Here is a 24,799-nt window from a genome sequence, read left to right as displayed (position 1 = left end):
AAACTGCTAACACAACTGACATATTATCACCTATCAAGTTAATATGGCATACTTGTTATCAAAGGGGTACCTATTTCCACACCCAGCACACATGGAGCAACATTAGTTATTCTTCTGGAGTCGTGTTTCAGGCCACCTGATGAAGTCCAATATTCACTCTCCTCTCTTCACTCACTCTGTTTTTGGTGTCTACTAACACCCGAGGCACATATCTGGCTCTGTACCAGCTCAGCGTGCCACTATGTTCACCAGCAAGACACCAACAGTTAGCAGGTACTTTAGAGTTGTGTTTTTTTTTTTTTACCAGGCAACATGTTCTCTTTTTGTTTTTCTCAAATTAAATTCTGCATTATAAAACCAGCATCAGCAGGTCTGAACTGAAATGACAAACGCAGAACAAGTGTTACCTCAGGAGACTCTCCTGTGGTGTTTTCATCGTGGTCTGAGATCTGTCTGCGTGAAAGGAAAGCATGCTCCACGTCCACATTATTGTTCTGTCTTCTTTGGATCTCCAAATCACTGTCCCTGTTTAGAGGAGAGAGAGAGAGAGAGAGAGACACAGACACACACACACACACACACACACACACACACACACACACACACACACACACACACACACACACACACACACACACACACACACACACACACACACACACACACACACACACACACACACACACACACACACACACACACACACACTCTCTCTCATCAGAATGCACCAACAGGTAAATGCTGTGACTTTGCTGGGGAGATGGGAGCTGTCTTACTGTATTGTGGGTCGGTACCACTGTGTGGTTCTGCTCTCATGGTTGACAAAGTAGATTCTTCCCAAGTTGTCCTGCCGCTCCTCCCAGCCAAGTGGCAAAGGAGGCAGCAGCTGGCTTTGTCTGGGACCCGACATGTCCTGAGCCTCCAGAAGCTCCCAACCAGGCTGCACAAAGTAAAGACAAAGTTTAAAATGCTAGACGCCAACAATACGTTTTCATCTGTTTAGTTACACACACTTAAGAAGAGCTGGCTATAAGAATATCTGCTTAGAGTTGGATTAAATCAATCTGAATAAATTGTTGGCATATTTCATAAAGGACATGGAGGAGACCAACCTCGCTCTTAAAAAACTCATATTACTGCCATGACCTCCGATTGTTGTAACTGTCTACAGTAAAAACAAGTGACAATGCAAAGGTTATACTTGGCTTTTCAAAGTGACCTTTTTTATTCGAATAACCCAAAGTCACATATTGATAAGGACGTAATATTTTTTTTTCTCCAAAGTATTCATTTTAAGATTTCAGTATAAACGAAAGCATCGATAAATTAATACAGACACCTGTTATGTTTTTAATGGATATATGTGTTCAGTCACAATGATTTCTATGTGCACACACATAGAAACACACGATGTCTCCCAGTCATTGTACGGTTATACATCATAATGTTATCTACTGTAACTAATTCCATACAGAAAGAAACCTGATTATTTTGCAGGTTGGCTACGCTTACTACTTAAATTAGATGTAGCATAAATATGCTAAAATAAGCAAGAGTCAGTATCTGGTTTATTCTTGGCTGGTAGTAGCTTGATTTGATACTCTAAAGAGTTAATTTGAGGCCCTCCAGCCAGCACCGACTGACCTTTGGCTGAGGCTTCTACGAACACTACGAAAGATCACTGAGTGTTGGAATATTGTGATATTAAGCATAAACTTACATCCATGTCCTCAGATTGATCTGCTGTTTCCTCCCCCGAACCGGGATTTTTTGGCAGGTAGGTCATTTTGAGACGCAGATGACCTTTGACTCTAGACTTGTGGCTGTGTGGGAATGAAAAACAAAATAAATGATCTGCGGATGAAAGAAATAACATATGAACTGCGCCTATATCGCCTCATTCTGATGCAAATAAATGTACCAACAAGTGGGAAAAAAAATGGAATGTAAAACAAGGACAGACAAAAGATTAAATAACCATGAAATCATGCCAACCTTCGTGGGTGAAGCAGAAAATCCTTGAATGTGTATGGCCTTTCTGTGTTAGGATTTTCTGTCTGAGAAAAACAAAACAAAAAAAGAATAAAAATGAAAAAATTTCACACTTTCACAGCTGCATTTACAAATCTACTGCTCGTCACTGTATCATAACAGAGAATATTTTAAGATACACAAGATGATGGTGGCAGTGTACAATGAGATCTAATTTGTGGGTGTTGTATTTATAATAAAACAGAAGCAGGAACGAAACATAAACATGACGGGCCGTGTTTCCAAAACTAGAGACAACGATGTGGAACAGACACTAGAATAAGGGTCTGTGTGTTTAAATTTACAAGGAGACATTGGTGAGATTGAGGTCCAGAGCTCGTTTGGTAGAAGTTACAGGAAAACAAATTACATTGAGCGTATGAGAAAGTTAAACGAGTCACAGCATCAGTGTACAAAGTAAACAGACTCACCGGTATCTGATTTAAGGGGACATCCACCTGTCCGAGGAAGTCATCACGTGTCTGACAGGGGGAGAGAGAGAGAGAGAGAGAGAGAGAGAGAGAGAGTCAAGCAGACATCTTAGCAGCGTACAGTGTGTCTGTGTTACTCAGTGACTTTAAGGTGGTACATCTCCTCATATATCTCTATTAAATTAACTTTTTCTTGCCAAATTTGTCTGCTGTGTACGTCTTTTTCTTGACAAGTCATTTCGAAACATTCGAGTCGAGTCCTTTGAAAATACCTCTTCCTCGGCACAAACACTGCACTATTTTTTTACTCCTTGAAACAATGGCAGTCATTTAACTTGATTTATTCCCGTAAAAGTTGTGTGTGCAGCACAGATAAGGATGTGTTTATCGGCCCACGATGAATGGCCGCTCTGGGTTATTGCTTGAGAGACCGGGATCAAAATAATGTGGCATTTGCCAGATAAACTGTCTCCCCTTTGAACGCTTCACACGTTCACTGGAGGCCTTTATTGCAGACTCGAGAGCAGAGGGCTGAAGGCGAAGGCACACGGCACAGTGGGAGTCCGATTTGTGACCAAATTAACACCCACGCCGGGTCAAACTGTCTAACAGTGGTACAGAGTGTTTACGTGAACAAATATAGATGGAGGCCTCCTTCGTCCTGCCATTGCACTTCTATTGGTGCAGCCCAGAAAAGCAGACGAGTCCTGCGTAAAGTGAAAGTCTACAAGTACATGAGCTCTGGACTATCACTTTCCATGCGATATAACCATCTCCCTTACATGTCAAAAACTTTAACTGCAATGTTATTTATCAATAAAGCAATGAACTCTTTAGGTCCACAGTCCACAGGATATTGAAAAAGCAAGAATTTTGTATGTATTTCGGTATCGTTTACATACGGCCTTAAAAAAGCCAGTGAGTAGAGATTTACCAGATCGTATAAGTGTATAAAGGACACGCACTAGTTGTAGTGGCATGTAGAGCATCACATTTACGTTCATAACAGTTCATGTGAAGAGAGAGAAAAATTTGTAGTTTCTAAAATATGAAGAGAGGAAAAAGCCTCATGTTTGTTGACGAAGACATTGAACTTAATATAAACTTAAAGGACATCCTGAACTTCAGTGACCCACATTATGTCTGCTTATGTAATCTCATTATGTCATCGTTGCCCAGATCTCATTTAACTCTATAAATCGAGGACATACAGTGTCTCGGAGGACAAGGCTTAATTATTAGAGTTCAGAGAATCTGTGTTTGTTTTAAGATCCTACGTGAGCTTCTATTTTTAAAAATGGTCTCATGATGAATTACTATATAGACACACGAAGCCACATCAGCTGACAGCAGTGTTTAGATCTGCAGAGCTGTTTCCACTAAAACTGCAGAACACTTCACCCAGAACATGTCGGCGTCTCCCAGAAATATCAGAAACAAAATGAATCAATTCATTGGCCTTCAGAGCGTTTAAGATGTTCAGAAGCTGAACTGTACAGCCAAAGACAAACTGGACAACTGATTCCTCTGTCAAGTAAAAAGTGAACTCAGTATAAACAATTAACAGCTAAAACTAGCAGCTGTACCTGCCAGTTTGAAAAGTTGAGTAGATCACTTCTATAATCGGTGACAAACAGACTACGAAGTGAAACCATCTCTTTCCTTGGAAACCTCCTGGATGAGGTGAGGCTAAGCTTCACAAAGAAGAAGTGTATGCTTTGGCCACGTGAAAAGATTAAAAGATAACGACAGATAAAATTCCCATTCAGAGAATCTCTGAGGGTTCGTGTGACACAAAATGCAACTCAGTTTAGCATGTGGCATTAAGCAGTGCTGAGCAGACTGTGTGAGGTTGTGGCAAACAGCTCCAGACACTAGTTTGGGCATCTGTGGATCACACTCAGTGGGATCCATCTTAGCTCTGCAACAACAAACTACTTTTGACAGGTGGGCAGCAGCTTGTGAAAAATAAACTTCTGAGGAGCTCCCTGGCAAATGTTATTGGAGCAGGCAAGCAAAGTGTGTGGCGATGACCCAACCTGAACTGGAGCTCACACTTGTGTAAGGGCAGCGCTTTGCTGCAATGACAAAGTTCAGTAAAACTAATAAACTGATTTGAGTGACTCTTGTTTTACAGAGAATGAAGCAATCTACTTTTACTGCAAAAAGAGAAGGCACATTTTTCCTGACTGCCAGCTGTAATCTAATCATTAAATATTTTAATGACAAGAGTTAAACAGATAAAAGACACTTTATTGGGCTCTTTTTATTAATAGGGAAGTGATGTAAAAAACAAAAACAAAATCATGCTTTTCATCTTCCTTGTGTAATATGATCACACCTGGTTGTTCATTAATTTAGCCTGGTGTGGTTATGAGGGCACTGCAGATTACCTGAGCAGAGCTGAAAGTAAAAAAGTATTTTTTAACACTGCAGCCACAACAGACATATTCAACAATACAGTTCAATGATCAGCTTTTTCTTTTCTTGAAACTAAATTGTGGGTGAAGTTGCAGTAGTTTGTCATTCTACTGTTGAAATTAGCAAAAATGGAAATAAGAGGTACAGAAATTGTTAAATTGAAATACTTTAAACTGTGACCTCAAAAATATATTATGCTGCAAAATATCATACAGTATATGTATATTTATCATCTGTTGGACTGTTTGTAGTCATTAGGTGATCCATTTTTATGCTGCTATAAAAGACAGGTCATTTGTGAGTTCAAAGCTCATTTAGCCAAACAGTAAAGGGACAGTAAACTCAGTACCGGTTTAAAAAAAAAAAAAAAAAAAAAAAAAAAAATCCATTTTGTAATGTAACAGAACTTTTTAAGACCTTTATATGATTAATTTTTTTCCCCCTTGCTATTTGAATTATGATACCTTTGATAAGTCACCTTAAGAAGTGAAAATCACATTATTGTTGAGAGGACAGGGTCAAAATGTAAATACAGCTGTGTATTAAGTGACGTTTATGAAGGAGATGATGTGATACTGGACTAAAGATGTAGGAAGGACTATGAACATCAAAGCTACAGAGCTAAATTAATATAACAGGCAGAAAAGGTATTTTAGACCTATTTTAAAGAATGAAAATATTATCTAGATTTACAAAAGAAAATGTAGGCCTTTGAAAGTAAATGGACTTGCTAATTACTGGAGGAGACCGTTGTACTTGACAACCTGCTAAATGCAGGGGGAGACTGACACCTGATATTTCACAAACACTGCCTGGCATGGGGACCCACAGGGAAGGTAACACACCACCCATTTACTGGGAAGGGCTCACACACACACACACACACACACACACACACACACACACACACACACACACACACACACACACACACACACACACACACACACACACACACACACACACACACACACACACACACACACACACACACACACACACACATGTCCACAGATGGCTGGTATGACTGTGCGCTGCTCTAGTATCATGCAGTTAAATTTGAATGCATGGGACTGGGCAGTGCTACGGACCACCAGACTATCTGGAGTCGGGGGGAATATTTCAGAGGGACTTTATTTATATCAGCAAGGGGCACCTCTTTTCCCACCACTAAAATTAGCCCGGGTAAATACTTAAGCCGGTTACTCATAGCGCTAACAGAATAATAAAAATGGAGAACTGTTCTAAAGTTGAGTTCACACACCGATGAACAAACTCACAAGATGAAATACAACCTTTCGCTCTTATTTAAGCATTTCTTGGGAACTAATATGCAGGTGGATTTACTGTAATGTAACCGAATAGCTCTAAATGTTTGTCCACATTGGGCTTGTTAATTGCGTGACTTAGCTGTAGCGATCTTCTCAGTTACTGAATGTCACTCTGTCTTGTGGTTAGCCTGAGGCTGCTCCTGAGTAAACAGAGTTTTAAGGATTTGAATGGCAATAGCAGTGAAGGAGAGCTGTGTTAATACAGCATGTACTGTATAGTGAACATTAAAGAACATGTAGAACTGCACATTAACTTGAATGATTTAGCTACAAAAGGGCAAAGACACAAAATGCATCATAAAGCCGATATTAAATGTGTTTCTAATCTTCACTATTCCCGACAGTCCGACGTTAATTTTATTGTGTACATGACGGCGGGAGTCAAAGCGCTGTCAGCTGAGCGCTCAAACCAAAGTGGTTGGAATCTGCTTGAACCAGTTCAGCAACATTATGGGCAAATCCACTGTCAGGTAACTTATGCTATATAGTTATGCAGGAGCTGTTAGCCTCTCAACATGTCCTAAAGTTTTAGATATTTCACTTACAGTCAGGGAGCGTTAGTTAATTCCAGTGAAGAAACTCACCTTAGTGTTTTGACCTAGGCTCTTTGGTGTGTTATTCCCGTTGTGGCTTGCTTTAACATCAGTTACAGCGCTAGGCAACTTAGCCGTGCAGCAAGGAGACAAATGAATGTGCACATGTGGAGAGCAAGGGCTGCTGAGTTTTGGATTTGAAACGTGACATGAAATTCCAGTGTTAGGGTAGGGCACCTCAAGGGAAAAGCTCCTTTGTATGGCCCGATGACAATGGTTTTCTTCAGGCCTTTCTCGGCCTTTTCCTGATGAACTGACCTTCTGACTTTTCTCTGAAGGTTTAGTTGAGGAAAACAAACAAGCAGAGGTACTACGATACAGTTTTTTGTGAGCGTCGTGCTCACCCTCCAGGTGTGCAGCTGGGTATTGAGCCTCAGGATACTCCACGTTGACAGTAGCTGTGGTTGTAGCTCCCTTCCCTGATATCATTGGTCTTTGGTGGGCAAAGTGCAGCAGCACACTGCTAGAGTGGCGGTTTGATCTGTCCAGAGCTGAAGACAGTTCCATTACTTTACTCCTGTCATCCATTTTACATTTTGGTTCATCCTGTAAAGGAATATTAAATTGCACCATGTGTTTCATGTCCCTGAACTCGGCTGAGCAGCTTCCTTTTGGGTAACGATGGCCACTCACTGCCGTGGTGGTGGAGCCTTTGCAAGTCACCTCCTCATCTCCTTGTAAGAATTCACTGGCAGATGTCATAAGAAATGACTGATTCGACCCCCTCGCTGGTTGGAAAGCAGGCAGAGCCACTGGATTGACTGGGGAAGCAGGTGGGGTGCTGCAGGGGCTCTTTGGAAATATAACCAAGGAGGAGCAGCGTCTCAGAGGGACCTTGGACTTGCAGCAGAGTAGACTCCTCTCCTGGGTGGTCCTGTGCTTTTCTGGAGCCTCTAGCTCAAAGATGCTGTTGCTGCTACAGTACCCGGCATCGCTGGCCATGCTGCTGCTGCACGAGCCCCCGTCAGAGCCAGTACCTGCTCCTCCTTCACTAACCCCCGGGTCTCCATCCTCTACACTTCCATCCAGCTCTCCACTGAGCTTTCCACAGGGCTGCAGCGAGATCTGCAGAATGCTCTTCTTGTTCGAGCCTCCAATATTAACTCTGGGTATGAATACTGAGGAGTACCGGCTGTTAGCATAGTCTGGTGACAGAGGAGTCACCTTCAAGAGGACAGAGCTGTGCGCCAGACTCTCTGCGGGGCTATGAGCCGACACACCAACTCCCCTCTCTTCACCATGGCTGCTGAGGCTTTCTGACAGAGGGTCCGTGTTGCTTCTCCTTGACGCAAAATGCAAGCGGAGCCGCCGTGCCATTCGTTTAACTCTCTAATCCCTGCAGCGCCGGTGAGAGCTGCATGATCAAACTGGCTGGTCGGAAAAAAGGAGAGCAAAGCAACTGCTCTGAACTCTGCGCTGTGATCACAATCATTAGTGGCTGTACATTGCCAAAATAGCTCTGGTGACAACCTACATTCCTTTCCAGGCTGATCTCAGCTTTTAGTCGGAGGAGGTCAGTGGTTGTTTGGAGACATGACCCAAACATACGACCTTTGAAACGAGAGCAATCCCCTTTAAGGAGCCTAAAACCTACATGGCAAACAAAATAACTACAATTTTAAGGACAGAGCTTCCTCTGTCGACCTGCTTTATATCCTCAGCTTACTGCTAGTTAACTGAACCTCCTGAGGTCCCGACTGATTAATATCTAACACCTCTTGTCTTTAGCAGCCACCTCACTCCTGTTTACCCCTTTGGGAATAAAACAACATGGTAGTCCTCCAAGCTGCATCTTCGACTGGAGCTCTGGTAAAGTGTTACATCTGCTTTGGGTAACTGACTCAAGACACTTACTTCCTGCTGCAGCTATGCTTCTAATGTTTCTGCTGCTCTGTGCCCCCGCAAATATTTTTACCCACTACTATTGAATTACATGAAATCAAAGAGAATGACTGTCAATTTAAATCTGTCAAAATGTGGAGCGCACAATAAAAACACCACAGCCTGTGAAAATATGCAGGGAGATGATTTCAAACTGCAAAAGTTATGAAACTTGGTTCACGCGAAGTAAAACTGTAGAGCTGTTAAGTACTTTAGAAAATGCTCACTGCGCTGAACACTTCCTGCAGGGACATTATTATCTGCCTGACTACAGAAAACACAAGAGGATGTGAAGGAGAAAGAACTATGACACTACAGTGATATGACACCTGTTATCTGACACCTGATGTAGCAGTCAGTGCTTCTCTGATTTCCTCTCCACGACTGTTGACAGTCCTATTTATTAATGGCAGCCTATTGTGAGCCAGGCTGCCCTATTTCAGGGCATTACATTGCTTCTAAATCAGTTTCAGGATAATGTTTAATAGTAAGAGGCACAGCCAGGATAAAGACATGATTCACAAGAGGACACTCACTGTTGCAGTGGAACTCATCGGCTATTTTCTAAACCAACACGACAAACTGCCAGGAAACCTCGTGATTGGCTATCAATCACTCCTCCGGCCAGAAGCATGTTTAACTGATGATAGTGCGTAGGCAATGCCGTAAGATCTGTGACGCACACATTCATATCAGGTCACACAGTAATGGTGTAATATGCCAATAATAAAGCATAGCCGCACGTAATATACACACGTAAATTTGGCAGGAAAAGAAACGTCATGTGCAAAGGAAACACTGAAGGACGAGCTATATTTAATAAACTTTTCAGAGAGAGTGTCTGAGCTGTAGTCACTAGTACAAACGGGGTCAGTGGGGTGTGGTAGAGACCGGACTTGTTACACAGGGGATGTCTGTCAGTCAGCAGGTACAGCTGGAATGAGTTAGGCAGACTAGTTGCTAAACTGTGTTTGTTCACCTTTTTATGTTCTGCGACCACTGAGTGGCAAAACAGAGCTGCTGTGTTTGCTCTGAAGGGGCCTATCTGGAAAATATGGCCATCTTAACTGATAAGGATATGTTACCATGTTTTTATTGCCTTTTAAATGCAATTTCATTTCATTCTTCATATTTTGTTTTTAATTTACTTTTATGCCTCTGTACAGTCCCTTGAACTGCCTTATTTTTACGGTCTTTTGAATACAATTGTATTTTCTTCATGATATCTTATTCTAATGTATTTTTATGCCTCTGTAAAGCTCCTAAAATAGTGTTGAATGGTCTGACTACTGACTCAGCTCTATAAGAGTCTGTTTGACGTTTACTGTAAATGTGATCTTATTTTAGTGTCTGACCGTGAATGTGTAGATGTATCCATTATGTAGTGCCCCCAATAATTACACCATCCAAAACACATAAACTAGCATCTGCTACAACCCCACAAGGTAATGCATCACATTTGATAGACTTACAATGAAACACACTTGTAGAGTGCCGAATAGTTTCTCATTTCTCAGATCTTTTACCAAGAAAACATTGCCAGATATGCTTTATCTACTTTCCAAGTGGTATTATCTGTAAATACTGAATTAGAGCTGTTTTGTGACCGTTTCTTTGTCTTAGTTTTTGCCAGATCAGTTTGTTGCAAACTAAAATCACCATGAAAACTTGTGTGAAGCTAATGTGTTACCGATGTAACAGTCTGGCTAAGCGTTATAAAGTCGATCTTTAGAGAAGATGTTTTGTTTATGTTCAGCGTAACAATTTATATGAATCCAGTTTCCATCACTAGTTTGTAAAAACTTAATTCCCTCTGAATTTGTTTGTGTAGTTGAGTGCAGAACAGCTCTTTACCATTTTATCAGCGTTTTCTTTCCCCTATGTGAATTCATGGTGGCAATTAATTCAAGAATGGGTAACCATAGCAACTTCAGCTTACAATTGATGTAATGTGCATGCCCGCTATTCATGCTGTCTCTGGCCGTGAGCCAGGGCCTTCTACACAGACAACCTCAGGCGAGGATGTGGTATTTTAAAGCTTCTTTTTCATTTAAAAAATTTGGTCATTTGGTTTTTTATGCTTTTACATCTGATTTTGTCTGTGTCATCCTCTGGTGTCTGTGAGCTTCTCTAGCTGGTGGTAAAACGACTTGGAACAAGGAATGATCACATTATTGTCAGATTAGATTAGACTATAGAGTGGCCTGTAGGTCTGCTTCACTAAATAGTTTAACCTGTTCAACAAGCAGCAGAAATGCTGAGCTCTGCAGAAATGAAGTCCACATTCAAAGTAATCACACTCCAAAATACAAGTGTTGTGTAATGTGAACATGGAGATCTTCCACTTTGATTAATGTCATACTGTATGTATGGGGATTATTAATATTGATGAAGCATTTCAAGGAATTAGATTTCAAGATGTCATGAAACAAAATGTTGATCAGAGGAAACTCAAAAGGCCACTGGGTGAAAGGTGAAACTGCAGCTCGTTATAAGAAACGGAGAAAAGAACAGTAATTATCCAATTAAAGTGTTGTAAAGGATCGACCGACAGAGCCGGTGTTACTCTCAGACTCTGATGCTGGCAAGACAAAAACCAACAAGTTTCCTTGGTTCTCTGCCCAGCTGTCAGTGTGTCAGAGCAGCAGTAACACACACACACACACACACACACACACACACACACACACACACACACACACACACACACACACACACACACACACACACACACACACACACACACACACACACACACACACACACACACACACACACACACACACACACACACACACACACACACACACACACACCTACGAGATCTATACCTGGATCATGACAGGGCAGAATTAAGTCGGTCACACCCAAGTTAATTTCATCATGTGACTGCAAACCTGTGACATCGTGATACATTCTAGAAACATTCAGCCAAACTACACAGACAACAACAGAGTGAAGAAGGAACTATGTTTACTTGGACTATATATATATATATATATATATGTGCATGTGCTGTGTGTGTCTACAGTTTTATGTTTTTATCCGTTTCTTTTATTACAACCTAATGATTGACTGTACATGAAATGTCTGAGCCAAACATTGCGCAAAAAGTCAAACTACAACAACTGTCCAGTGTTGTACAAACTTGTTAAAAATTAACCAAGAATACACAATGACAAAGATGAAGAAACAAAGACGACAAGAGAATTAAAATGATCAGATATATAACGACTGAGAGACAAAAAGTTACATGATTTGTTATCATTTTGTATCAGTTCTGTGGAGGTCTTAAAAATGGGACATATTGTGTTCTTCTAAGAATCTAATTTACTGTTTCTCTTTATAATCACTGAGCAGTAGGATGGGTTGAAGAAGGCGTCTCTCGGCCTGGTGGGGAGAGGTTAAATCAAGATATTCCCCAGCTCATTACAACTGCAAACTAAAAGACAAGTGCACATTTTTTTTTTTATAAATACTACCTCAATATCCCCCCCCAAAAATTAGCTAAAAGAAAATTCGGCTAATGCAAAATGCTTGTTTAATTTCAGTACAAAGAATTACAAGCTACTTTTGTTTCTGTCAAAAAAAGTCAACTTATGTTGACAATCTCCAAAGAGAAGGTTTTATGTATTTAAGTGTGTGTAGTCGCAAATCTGTCACGAAACCTTCAGCTCGTTTTCCACTGCTGCTCCAGTCTCCTTCACTCTACTCGCTTTACCAAGTCCTTTTCTGGATTTTGTTTTCCACTGTAGTGTCGTTACCATAGAGCCAGCTGTAACATCTTGTTCAGCCCGTCACACACTAGCTCAGCCCTTTCGTTGGCAATGAGACTCCTCCTTCATCGATCACGCTGTGGTTTTTGCAGGTTGCCATTAATCGAGTAGCCCAGTGAATAAAAAATTTAAAAAAACGTTGCAGCTGCTACAGTGGCTTGGATTGTTAAATATGGCGGGTTTGTGCAGGACACTCTGTGTGGCGCACTCAGTGATTGTAACGATTCTCTCTGACCAACCAGCAGTCTGCAGTGTTTTAGATTTAGACGGTGACACCAAAAATCCTACCAGCTACCATCTACAACTTTTCCCAATGGAAAATCAAGAAAAGCGAGTAGAGAAGATTGGAGTTGAGCCAGAACCAGCAGTGATAAAATGTCTCGTCACAGCTGGATGGCACCAACTACTGATTTTATTCTACATAAAAATGCAGGATTTTTTTTCCCAAATTACTAAATTCTGGTTTAACATCTAAAAATCTCAGGTGCACGGGTTTAAGGGTAACTAAGAGATGCATCATTAATTCACCACTTCACATTCAGTATGCCTGACGGGTTGAGGGGACATTTGGCCCGGTCAGACTCAGGACTGTGGATCCGTTCATGTTGGCTTACTACCGGACTGTGTTTACACTACATACAGATACAGACAATTAAGTCTGAGGATAGTGGTGCTGTCACTGTCTCTGATACTGGGTCAGCAGCTAAACAGATTTCCTGCTACAACCGGGCACTCCAAAAACCTGTACCGTTACTGTGCATCTGAGGAATCAACAAGAGAACACAAGACACCATCTACAGCCACACAGTCCGACCTCCTCACTCAATCTACAAGCACACGACAGCCCAAACATCAGTTTTCACTGAGCTGCTGCTGCTACATCACTACACGTGAATATCTCCATCCTCTGCATGATATTGAACACCAGACGCGACACTTTTAATCTCCACCTACACGTGTAAGCGACAGCCGTTATGTCCTAAACAGAACCAGATTTGCCCGTATTTGCAGCAGTGAGTAATAAGGTATCCCAGTTTTCCAACAATATCACACTTGTCGTGGCAAAATAAGGGCTGCTGTATCCGAGACAGGCAGACAAACCAAAGTTAACCTTGCACTGCCTGGAGGATGCCCTTATCTACAGAAATATGTCACATTCCCAGTGTTGACATATTCTCATTGAATGCCGTTGTTTGGCATTCAGGCCGTTTATGGTTCATGAAATAGGTTCTACATGGATGATGTTTTACGTCAAAATATTTGTTAAAAGCATCTGCACATCTTTTAAATTTCAAAACTTTTTCCTGGCTTAACCGTCTGAGCTGTGTTCTGTATGCCGACTGAGTTATAACTATCCATTACATGTCCCTCTGCGGCAAAAAAAAGCTCCTTAAATTGATTTCCAATACTTTCTCATGATCAGATATTTTTAAAAGCAGCCTATAAAGCCACTAGATCTGTCAATGCAGAGTTTGTGCTAAGCTTTTTAAGCACAGTAGAGTTCACAAGACACATGATACCGTCATTTTTAATTGCCATCTATCGTGTACAGCATATTATCTTCCTTTTAGGAAAAAGAATGAACACAAATGTTTTTTTTTAATTCAAAGTCTGCGCCGTGCTAAAAGTGATGTGCAGGAACAATGAGTTTTGGTTGGAGGTAAAGATTCATATTTTGTTTTTCACTTCAGGAAACAAACGTAAAGACTGCCTGCAACTTATAATCAGCTGACAAATCAATCGACAGAAACTGTATCAGATTCACAGCTTTTCTTTGTCTTATATGATCTGAATATCTTTGAGTTTTACACTGTTGGTCAGAACAGAAAATTCTAAAATGTCCTTGTTGGCTTTGTTTTTCAAGCATTGCTGACAATTTTCTAACATTAATAGATGAAATGATGATTTGTGAAATTGAATCACTTTCTTACTAGAGCCCTTTCCAAGGGGGCGGGGCCTGAGATAAGTAGTGGACTGAGAAATTGTGGTGTCTATGGCAGTTTTAGGCTCGGGATATTGAAATGGCTAAACCCCCGCAAAGGAAAAAAACCACATTAACCACTAAAAGACATTCAGTATGTAATCTCTGATGTGACTTTTACTGATATAAAAAAAAAGGACAAAAACGCCATTATCGGTGCTCTAGAGATGAGGCCTGTCTTTATTTTAGCTCTGGAGGAAGTCACTGGACTTGTCGAAACCACAGAAAATCTAAGTGGATGTATTTGGCTCTTGCAGGACATTATTAGGCAGATATCATGGATGCTCGTGCGAAGTGGAAAAGATCGGTCAGGTCAATATCCTTCACGAATGCTACTGCCAAAGTAAAAAGATGTGCCAAATCAACTCCGACTGACGATGACCGCGTCAGAAAACAAAACAACATCTTGTATTAGACTCTCTTGTATTAGAGTCCGAGTTAAGCGAATGTTGTAGACATATTCAGTGATCTGTCACCAAAAGAAAAGAGCAGGCCTGCCCTCCTGCGGGGGTTGTTCTTGCTGTTTCCCAGTGCGATGAGATTTTCAACAACGGTAACACACACGTAGCAGAAGAGGAGGAGAATGTGCTCAGAAATAGTCAACCAACGGCAGGTTTATAACAACAGTCTACGTTGAAGACTACGATGAACAAAACTCCATAACTTACCAGACGGTTCTCATCAAACACCTCCAACAGCAGACGATGCTTCTTGGGATCAACCTGAAACATAACATAGACTGTAAAGTCAATACTGCTCTAACGCCCAATCAAACCATGTCACCATGATCCCTGCTCAACAAACCAACATGGTCAACAATTTACAGGTAAATGTGAAAACACATTCATACAACACATGAGAAACATATTTGCAAGTTGAAACATTTGATGTTAAATTATTTCAAGTTGTACTTACTCTAAAAAAGAATTCCTCGTTCCATTTTGGGTCCAGTGTCTGTATTTAACATGAGATGAGAATTTTTTTTAAATAAAATATCCACAGAGTTCACAAATAAAACAAGTGTAACCCTGGCAGGTGTTCACCTACTCACCTTTTTTATTGTTTTGGTCTGAAGACATGTGATTTCTCCATTGACGGGGTCGTAGAGGGACAGTCTTGTGTATGGATCACTGCAGCAGAAAAGCAGACACAATGATATTCAGATTCATGCACATCCATCTCAAAAGATTTAACCAGTTATGATCTACTTTCTGCTCTCTATTTAAGAGCAGATTGTACAGTTCTTCCGCCATCAGCGTCTTCTCTATTTCTGAGGGAAGTGAAACACTTTACATTAATGTTTGATTCGATCCGGCAGCGGTCAGACAAAGAAACATTTATGCAGCATTTCCATTTACTTTATGCTCATATAATGTTGACTGTAAGTGCTATTTAATAACAATTTGAGGCACTGTGCATCAAAACTATCAATTAAATGTATAGCAGTCTTACCGGCAGCATTACTAATGTATTAGATCAGGGGTGTTACATCAGAGCGACACTAATGGAGCAATTTTGGACAGCAAAGTCCAAAAACAACCAACAAAATCAACATTTCATGAACTCATGTTAGATTGTACTTTAAAGTTATAGAGATTTTTTAAATTAAAAGTAGGACAAAAACAGGCCCTGAAAATGCAATGAAAAGGACTGTTTTTGGCTTCTTTGTAGTAAAAATGCCAATGAGATGACACGACGCTGTCGACTGACCTAATCTTATTACAGCTGCCTGCTGTTTGAGGAAATGCCAGCATTACATAAGTACTGAATTGTTTGCACAGAATTTTTTTTTTTAACTGAATGATGAGAAACAAATAAAGACTAAACCAGATGTAAACATTTGAAGAAAGTAAACTATCATAATGCAAAGTGTGATTGAGGATTTCTAGCTAACAATACAGAACAAAGTCCTTTAGGTTTTAATGGGATTTTGGAGAGAATGACTCAATTAGACTAATCAAACACAAACTGATTGGTGGATCACAGTCTGATCATTCTGCAATACTTTAAAGGATGCTGTTTCAGTACGTTTTGATTGTCCAGCTTTACAGAACACAATGAGAGAAACTGATGGGAAAAGATGAGTACAAATGCACGGGAAGACAATGACTCAAGATTTTACAGAGATGTAAAAACACAGCATAACCTACAAAACTCCTGTGAAAATGACAGAAACTGTCAACTATTTTGATAATCGATAAATTGTTCAAGTAAATCATCAAGAAAAAGTTCTCTGGTTCCCACTAATCACGTGAGGATTTGTTGCTTTTCCCTTTGATACATTAAATATATAAACTGAACATATTGGGGTTGTTGCATGTCAGTCGGAATAAATAAAGTAATTTTAAGACGTCAACTTGAGATCGGGGAAAATGTAACAGACATTTTTCATTATTTTATAGGCCTAATGGTTAATGTAATATTTGTAAAATTATTCATAGATTCAATTTATCTATCAATAAAGAATTGAAATGTAGTGGTGATTAGTCAATTCAAAAGGACAGAAAAACAACTTGCAACTATTTTGATAGTCACTAAATTGTTTTAGTAAATTTTCAAGCCACAATGTCAAACCTTTGATGGCACTAACTTTGTGAATATTTGTTGTTGTTTTGGTTTGTTTGACAGTGAAATTAATCTCTTTGGGTTTAGAGCATAACATCTTTTAATCAAGAGACTTACTGGCAGGTTGCATAACAATGAAACCAATACGAACTAAAACAGAGTTTTAATTCTGTTTGATGTTGTGCTGCACTTTGGTCGACTTTTGTTGTGTTTAAATGTGCTACATACATAAACGTGACTTGACTTAGTTGATCAACAAAAAAATTAATCCTCAACTATTTTGATATTTAATTAAAAGTTTCAAGTAATTTTTAACATAAAAATGCACAAATTCTCTGATTGCAGCCTTTTAAAGGTGAATATTTTCTGGTTCCTTTAGTCTCCCGTGATAATAAAGTGAATATATTTTAGTTGTGGTCAAGACAAAAGATATTTCAGGCTGCACTTTGGTATGGGAATTACTGGTCGACATTTTTTTTTAACCATTTTCTATCATTGTAAAGACCAAACATTGAGGAAATCAATAACCATGTCAAATCAAGTGAGCTTTAAGTTTCTCCAACTTACCTGGCTCCCAGAAGATCTTTTTTAGCCAGCCCAATTCCACCAATGACTTTCACTTTTAGGATTCTGGATTCATCCTGAACAAAATAAAAGGAGTTTATGATCATGACATGAAGACAGAGATAGAGAAAGTATACAGGTAAAAAGTTACAGTCACACATGAATCACATACCAAAACAACAGCCATACAGATAAATAGTAAAACAATAAAAATAAAAAATAAAAAAAAAAGCACTCCAATTCTAGCTATACACATTACATGGTACCTGGTAGTATTCTGTACATGGCTGCTGTAATAAGTAATGTGTTGTGTTGGTGTGACAAAGTGTTCAGAAATGTTACACACAAGTAATTAAATACACTGTAGAAATAAATAATAAAGCGGTTGGATCATGATAATAATAATAAAAAAAATATTGGTATTAATGTGACTGTGTCTCGTGCCTGCTGTGCACAGCCCCAGTACAACCACTGTTGCTCTCGATGACGTAACAGCCTGACAATACTTGGCACTTCTGTCCATTTCCCATCAAGAGCCCAGCCCGCCTCGCTCCAGCTTTCACGGAGAAGTTAGTGAATCATCTCAACATTTCGCAATCACGAACATGCCTGACACTGCGGGGCCTCGTCGCGTCGCTGCCCGGCAGCCTGCTGTGATTAGTCGCAGATAGTTTTTTGGGGGGGGGGTTTCCGTCTGGTTTGTGTGTTTTGGGGGCAGACAGAGAGGCGGTGACAGCTCAGGAGTCCGCTGGCTTCCTGCCTCCAAAAAAAAACAACAACAAAAAAAACCCCGACTCAAATTCACAAGTTACGTATTGGCGTTAGCTTGGAAATAGTTTGACGTGATCAATTAATAACGATGTTCCAGGACTGATTAACGTGTTTATCTAGTGGAGATAATAAAAAAAAAAACTCCCCGCGTCGCACGCTAACGCGCTCGTGACGACACGTTAGCTCGCGAACGAGACGCTTCAGTTGGTGTTCAGTTAGCGTTAACTAGTTAGCCAGCTGGGCTAACGACGCGATCACATGAGCAGCCTGCTAACAAGTGAGTAAGTTTTACCTCATCTGCCTGAAGTCCTCGGATCTGAGGCGAAAGTGCAGCCATGATATCCTCGCCCTTCTTCCTCCCGGAGAGCGACGAGAAGAAGACGACAGTCCGGCCGGCGGGACGCTCCTGAGCTGTTCACCGACTCCTCCGCCTCGATCAGTCCCTCCGTGTGTTTACTGTCTGGATACCGTGAACCTGACCTAGTGGCTGGGTAGGACACTGTCGTCGCTCGCTGTATCCATCCTCCTCCTCCTCCTCCTCTTCCTCCTCCTCCTCCTCTTGTTGTTCCCTTGTCACTGCTACTGAGGAAACACAGTAAAAGCATTGAGAGCAGCTGAAGGCATCACTTCTCTTTTATTAGGTGCCGAAACAAGTACCCTGGTTCTTTATGAAAGTATAAGCAACCATGCAGTCATATCAAAATTGCCCAATGACCCTGCAAGTACAGGAGCTGAATGAAAAATCATATTTATAGTGGTGTGAAAAAGTGTTTCCTTCCTGATTTCCAATTTTTTTTGCATTTCTGTCACACTTAAATGTTTCAGATCATCATTTAAATATGAGTCAAAAACAACACAAGTAAACACAAAATGCAGTTTTTAAATGAAGGTTTTTATTATTAAGGGAGAGAAAAAAAAATCCAAACCCACATGGCCCTGTGTGAAAAAGTGTTTGCCCCCTCGTGTTAAAACATAACTTAATTGTGGTTTATCACACCTGAGTTCAATTTCTCTCGCCACACCGAGGCCTGATTACTGCCACACCTGTTCTCAATCAAGAAATCACTTAAATAAGACCTGCCTACAAAGTGAAGCAGACCAAAAGATCCTCAAAAGCTAGACATCATGCCGAGATCCAAAGAAATTCAGGAACAAATGAGAAAGAAAGTAATTGAGATCTATCAGTCTGGAAAAGGTTATAAAGCCTAAAGTTTCTAAAGCTTTGGGACTCCAGCGAACCACAGTGAGAGCCATTATCCACAAATGGAGAAAACATGGAACAGCGGTGAACCTTCCCAGGAGTGGCCGGCCGACCAAAATTACCCCAAGACAGCAGCGACGACTCAGCCGAGAGGTCACAAAAGACCCCACAACAACATCCAAAGAACTGCAGGCCTCACTTGCCTCAGTTAAGGTCAGTGTTCATGACTCCACCATAAGAAAGAGACTCGGCAAAAATGGCCTGCATGGCAGAGGTCCAAGACGAAAACCACCGCTGAGCAAAAATAACATTAAGGCTTGTCTCATTTTTGCCAGAAAACATCTTGATGATCCCCAAGACTTTTGGGAAAATACTCTGTGGACTGACGAGACAGAAGTTGAACTTTTTGGAAGGTGTGTGTCCCATTACATCTGGCGTAAAAGTAACACCGCATTTCAGAAAAAGAACATCATACCAACAGTAAAATATGGTGGTGGTAGTTTGATGGTCTGGGGCTGTTTTGCTGCTTCAGGACCTGGAAGACTCGCTGTGATAAATGGAACCATGAATTCTACCGTCTACCAAAAAATCCTGAAGGAGAATGTCCGGCCATCTGTTCGTGACCTCAAGCTGAAGCCAACTTGGGTTCTGCAGCAGGACAATGATCCAAAACACACCAGCAAGTCCACCTCTGAATGGCTGAAGAAAAACAAAATGAAGACTTTGGAGTGGCCTAGTCAAAGTCCTGACCTGAATCCTATTGAGATGCTGTGGCATGACCTTAAAAAGGAGGTTGGTGCTGGAAAACCCTCCAATGTGGCTGAATTACAACAACTCTGCAAAGAGGAGTCGGCCAAAATTCCTCCACAGCTGTAAAAGACTCATTGCAAGTTATCGCAAACGCTCGATTGCAGTTGTTGCTGCTAAGAGTGGCCCAACCAGTTTTTAGGTTTAGAGGGCAAACACTTTTTCACACAGGGCCATGTGGGTTTGGATTGTTTTTCTCCCTTAATAATAAAAACCTCCATTTTAAAAACTGCATTTTGTGTTTACTTGTGTTATCTTTGACTAATATTTAAATTTGTTTGATGATCTGAAACATTTAAGTGTGACGGCCATGCAAAAAAATAAGAAATCAGGAAGGAGGCAAACACTTTTTCACACCACTGTAAATTAAAGGAGCGACATAAACAAGCAGGAAAATGTGGTTAAAGTAGCATCCTGGTTTGGTCCCTCCGGCTGATATGTTCTTGCATAACTGGATTATTTATACTGAAGCATCAGTGTTTAAACTGCAAATTACTATTGGAGCTTTTTTGAACTACTTCAGGTTACAGTTTTATGAGGACACCAAAATAAGTGGACGGGTTTTCAGATGATTACTGGGAGAGGAAAGATGAAAAAAAGTTCTTGCATACAGATCTGTTTTTAGTTTTTTGAATTTTTCTCTAGTGTTTGATTTTTGGTAAGATATTGGATCATTTGAACATTTATTAGGGGAAACAATCTAAATCTGGTGAGCAGTAGGAAGCAAACACAACTAGATTCTTCTTGTGGACTTATGCAGTAACATATTCAGTAATATAAGGCAATGATCGTATTATGTGGAATAAAATGTTCACAGCAGATTATGGGTCAAACAGATAAATACAAAAATACAAATAGAATTAAAAAAAAAAAAAAAAAAAATAATGACTATATAAATATACACAGGATGTTTTCTCATTAAGAAACAGACATTGTTGCATGTAAGTAATTCAAAGTATATTACCGAGGATATTTTAAAGGATGTTAAAGCATAGATATTGTGGTAGGACTGAAAACCAGGACCACTGTTGGGAATCACAACCTGAGAGTGAAAATGCGTCCCGCTGACGGTCTCGTCAAGCTTGGCACAATTTAGTGTGTGCAGCCAGCCTTCTGGCTCGGACGCAGGAGGACGTCTGAAGAAACATGAACAGAAGCTGGTTACAAAAGGGCACAGACGCTTCAGGCTGCCGTCAGTCAGTCAGCTTCACTGAGCACACGGATGGTGGTTTGGTGCTGGTGCACAAACGAGAGAGATTGGGTTTCATAAAGTCAGAGGTTTAAACATTATTACACCTCACACTCGGCACACAGACTGCTGTTGTTGAGAAATCTTTTCTTTGTTTGAAACAGTGAAGGTTGAAATAATACCCGCAGAAGTACGACTGCTCCTTTAAGGATATTACAGAATCATTTTGATAGCCTTTGATCTAATGTTTGTGTCAGCACATGGCATTCACACCATGATACTTGCACAGCATTTTATTATGAAAGGATGTTCTCATTTCTCCAAATCACCACAGTCACAGGCCTGTTATTATTCGGTTTTGAGAGACGGAAAAGGACCATTTTAATCTTTTTTATGTTTAGTGCAAAAACTATACATATTAGATTGTATTAGCTGAAACATTTCTATTTCAGCCAATTTGTGAAAATTGTTGTTAATTTCTTTACTTTTTATCTGCACTGAAAAACAGGCCAAGCACCTTTCTTGATTAGATTTATGTAGCTTTTCTTTCTATGCATAAAAATAAATGTTGAACTTTTTCTTAAAAAGATGTATGTTTTATTACTGCAAAGACAGATCAGGTAAAAAAATAATAATGGTGGTCATTTTTTGATCTACAAGTTTTCTGAAATTTGATGTTTAAATATACAACTGAGGTGTTGTCTAATTAAAAATCTGCTTGTTTGCGTAAGTTTCCGGAACAGAAATCTCAACATTTTCAAAATTATGGTTTCATCATATTGACATAACAATGGTTCTTACAGAGATAATTATTAATATTTCTTTTAATCGCTCCATTAATGAGGAAATACTGTGAAGTAATAGAAAACACATTTTCAGGAATGAGATGTAAATCTGTCTCAGTTTGGTGCTTCGTAAACTCAAGACTGTTCCTGTAGTGTTTACAGTGAATGAGTTTGTCCAAACAAAAAGAGGGAATGCAATCCAAAACAATATGTTATCGAATATGTTCTTCTCATTAAACGTTGTACTTACTAAAGTGGCCCTTTATAAAATACTCCAGAGGTGCAGTTGCAGATGTTTCCTGTGCAGGTAATTCCACAGTCTCCACAAGCTTTTTCTACATTCATGTAGATATAAAAGAAACATCGACTTCAGTGACATACTTAAAAATGTTTATTACTTTTAAAAAGGCTTTAAAAACCAGTATCAACAAGCACTTCCCCTTATAAAAGCACTTGCTAAAATGCAAAAAAGAAAAACAATCCCGTGTACAAAGACCCCAGCAATATGACTACAGTGGAGGTCAGCTCTACAGCTCTTAGCCACTTACAAGAGGAAGGGTCAAATCTTCATGAAACAAACATCAGTGTTAATAAACACAGAGACACACACTTAAACATCAAAACTGAGAAAACATTAAAAACTCAATATAAATGAAAAAAGTTTGTCTAAGTTGCTCAATACTAAATGAAACACAAATAATTAGATAATGATACAATCTGCATTTACAGAAGCTGAAAGTTCTGAGTAAAACCGTCAATGTACGACGTTTGCGAAAGATCCAACCAATAATATGACACCGTTTATTTCTCATTTCCTCATTTTAAAACATGTGCAAATATTTCCAGTAACAATTTACGGCCAACATCCAGTTCTGAAAGATTTTAAATAGTGAGCTGAATCTTCAGAATTTCTCATTATTTGTCATTATTCACCATCAAATATTGGATCTGTTGAAAAAAAAAAAAAAAAAAAGAAGTACTGTATATGATGCGCGGTAATATGCTGCAATATGACACTTAAAACATATGCTACAAAACATTGCATCAGTGCAGGTCAGATTATTGTAAATACACAAGTATATATGGTTTGCAAGGTTACATCTTCTGTACAAACAACAAACTGTAAATAAATAGTATTAAACCAAACAAACAAAAAGCACGGGACAACTGGCCACACCCCCAATCTGTACAACAAATCAAGTTAGTGCGACCAGTCATACACTCTGAGATTTAATGCTAACACGACAATCAGTTCATCAATAAATTACAGTGGTTTTATGTACGTGTTGGGTTTACAAAAAGCATCAACAATAGTAAACAAAGAAATCTTTAGTATCACCCCGATCGACTGATTTTAGAAACAAATATCCTTCCAGTGCTGCAAATGTTTTCTCTTCCTCGTATCACTTCATTCTCAGTATGTCCATCACGCAGGATGTTAGACACCCCCGATCGTAGTGCACGTAATCGTACGTTACATCTTTGGCATGGACATAAGGCTCAGAAGCACCTGTGACTCCGTGTTTGTCTTTACACGATGCTCAGCATGAGTGTAAAGCTCGACCGTCAGGTTTGATCAGTAACAGTAAAATCACTTATCATCCCAACCAAACACAGCGTACTTTAGTAAAGAAGGATTCCAGATTGTCAGTGCATTATGATCAGTGTTTATTGAGTTCCCTTCACTTTCATCTACTTTGTCCGTTTTCAGATGAAAACGAATAGTTTGCACAATAAACCTTCATAGTAAAATGGCTATCGTTTTATTTTATTGAAATTTTACAATTTATACTTTAAAAGTGCAAGAAATTCCCATTCAAGGGATTTAGTTTAATTCTTCAGTAAATAGTTGTATCATAAATGTTTGCTTTTATTCCTAATAGTAGTTGAGTGGTTGAGCCCTCATCTTTTGCTGCTTGCTTCATGTTGTATTTACACCAAATCCCCAAATCCTACACAATGTTCTGTGATATAACTACCAAACAACTACTCAGTGCATAATTAAAGTTATTCTTAGAGGCGTCGTTGCAGGACTGTTGTATTGCATGTATAGTTTGTTTGTAATTTAAAGGGATTCATTCGGGCTTCTACGGCTTTATATCATGATTAAACCAGTAAAACCTTTCTAAAATCGTATTTGTACAAAAAAACAACAACAATGTGCATAAGGAGGCAAAATTATATTACTGACATCAAATACATGATAAAAATGTGAACATAAACTTTAAAATGACCATAAGACATGTATTACATGTTTTAACAGAAATATTTCATGTATTCAATCAAAGTAATCATTTAAGGACACTACTATATTTATAATTAGATAAATAGCTCATACGTTGTTATTTTAAATGTATCTTGTTATACTGTATGCTCCATGCCAACTCGTGTATATATATATATATATATAATGGCCATCCGAATATATTAAATGGATTTACATGGATGAATTTGATTCGTTGTGTGTGTGTG

General features: G+C 39.5%; 1 protein-coding gene across 3 annotated transcripts in view; it reads right to left on the bottom strand.

The window, feature by feature from the left end:
• Window positions 1–18,864, bottom strand: part of nedd4a (NEDD4 E3 ubiquitin protein ligase a) — a 30,682-nt gene extending 11,818 nt beyond the window's left edge. Inside the window, exons 1-10 of one of the 3 annotated variants that reach the window (XM_069693544.1) lie at window positions 18,638–18,864; window positions 17,578–17,651; window positions 15,497–15,575; window positions 15,361–15,399; window positions 15,114–15,167; window positions 2,463–2,513; window positions 1,996–2,057; window positions 1,721–1,823; window positions 777–940; window positions 408–525 (exon numbers count right to left, since the gene is read on the bottom strand). In XM_069693544.1, the coding sequence (XP_069549645.1) occupies window positions 408–525; window positions 777–940; window positions 1,721–1,823; window positions 1,996–2,057; window positions 2,463–2,513; window positions 15,114–15,167; window positions 15,361–15,399; window positions 15,497–15,575; window positions 17,578–17,651; window positions 18,638–18,682 (789 nt within the window). In that variant the 5' untranslated portion in view covers window positions 18,683–18,864. Of the gene's footprint in view, window positions 1–407; window positions 526–776; window positions 941–1,720; window positions 1,824–1,995; window positions 2,058–2,462; window positions 2,514–6,798; window positions 8,670–15,113; window positions 15,168–15,360; window positions 15,400–15,496; window positions 15,576–17,577; window positions 17,652–18,637 lie in introns of those variants that run through there. The other 2 variants (XM_069693543.1, XM_069693542.1) reach the window with 2 other exon arrangements.
• Between the last annotated feature and the right edge of the window lie 5,935 nt (window positions 18,865–24,799).

This window comes from Brachyistius frenatus, unplaced genomic scaffold, assembly GCF_029030835.1.
Source record: "Brachyistius frenatus isolate BFR_SWC_R1_liver_20210118 unplaced genomic scaffold, ASM2903083v1 Contig_15, whole genome shotgun sequence".
Lineage (NCBI taxonomy): Eukaryota > Metazoa > Chordata > Actinopteri > Embiotocidae > Brachyistius > Brachyistius frenatus.
The sequence above is the reverse complement of the archived record's forward strand: the minus strand, read 5'-3'. Positions and strand labels throughout refer to the sequence as shown.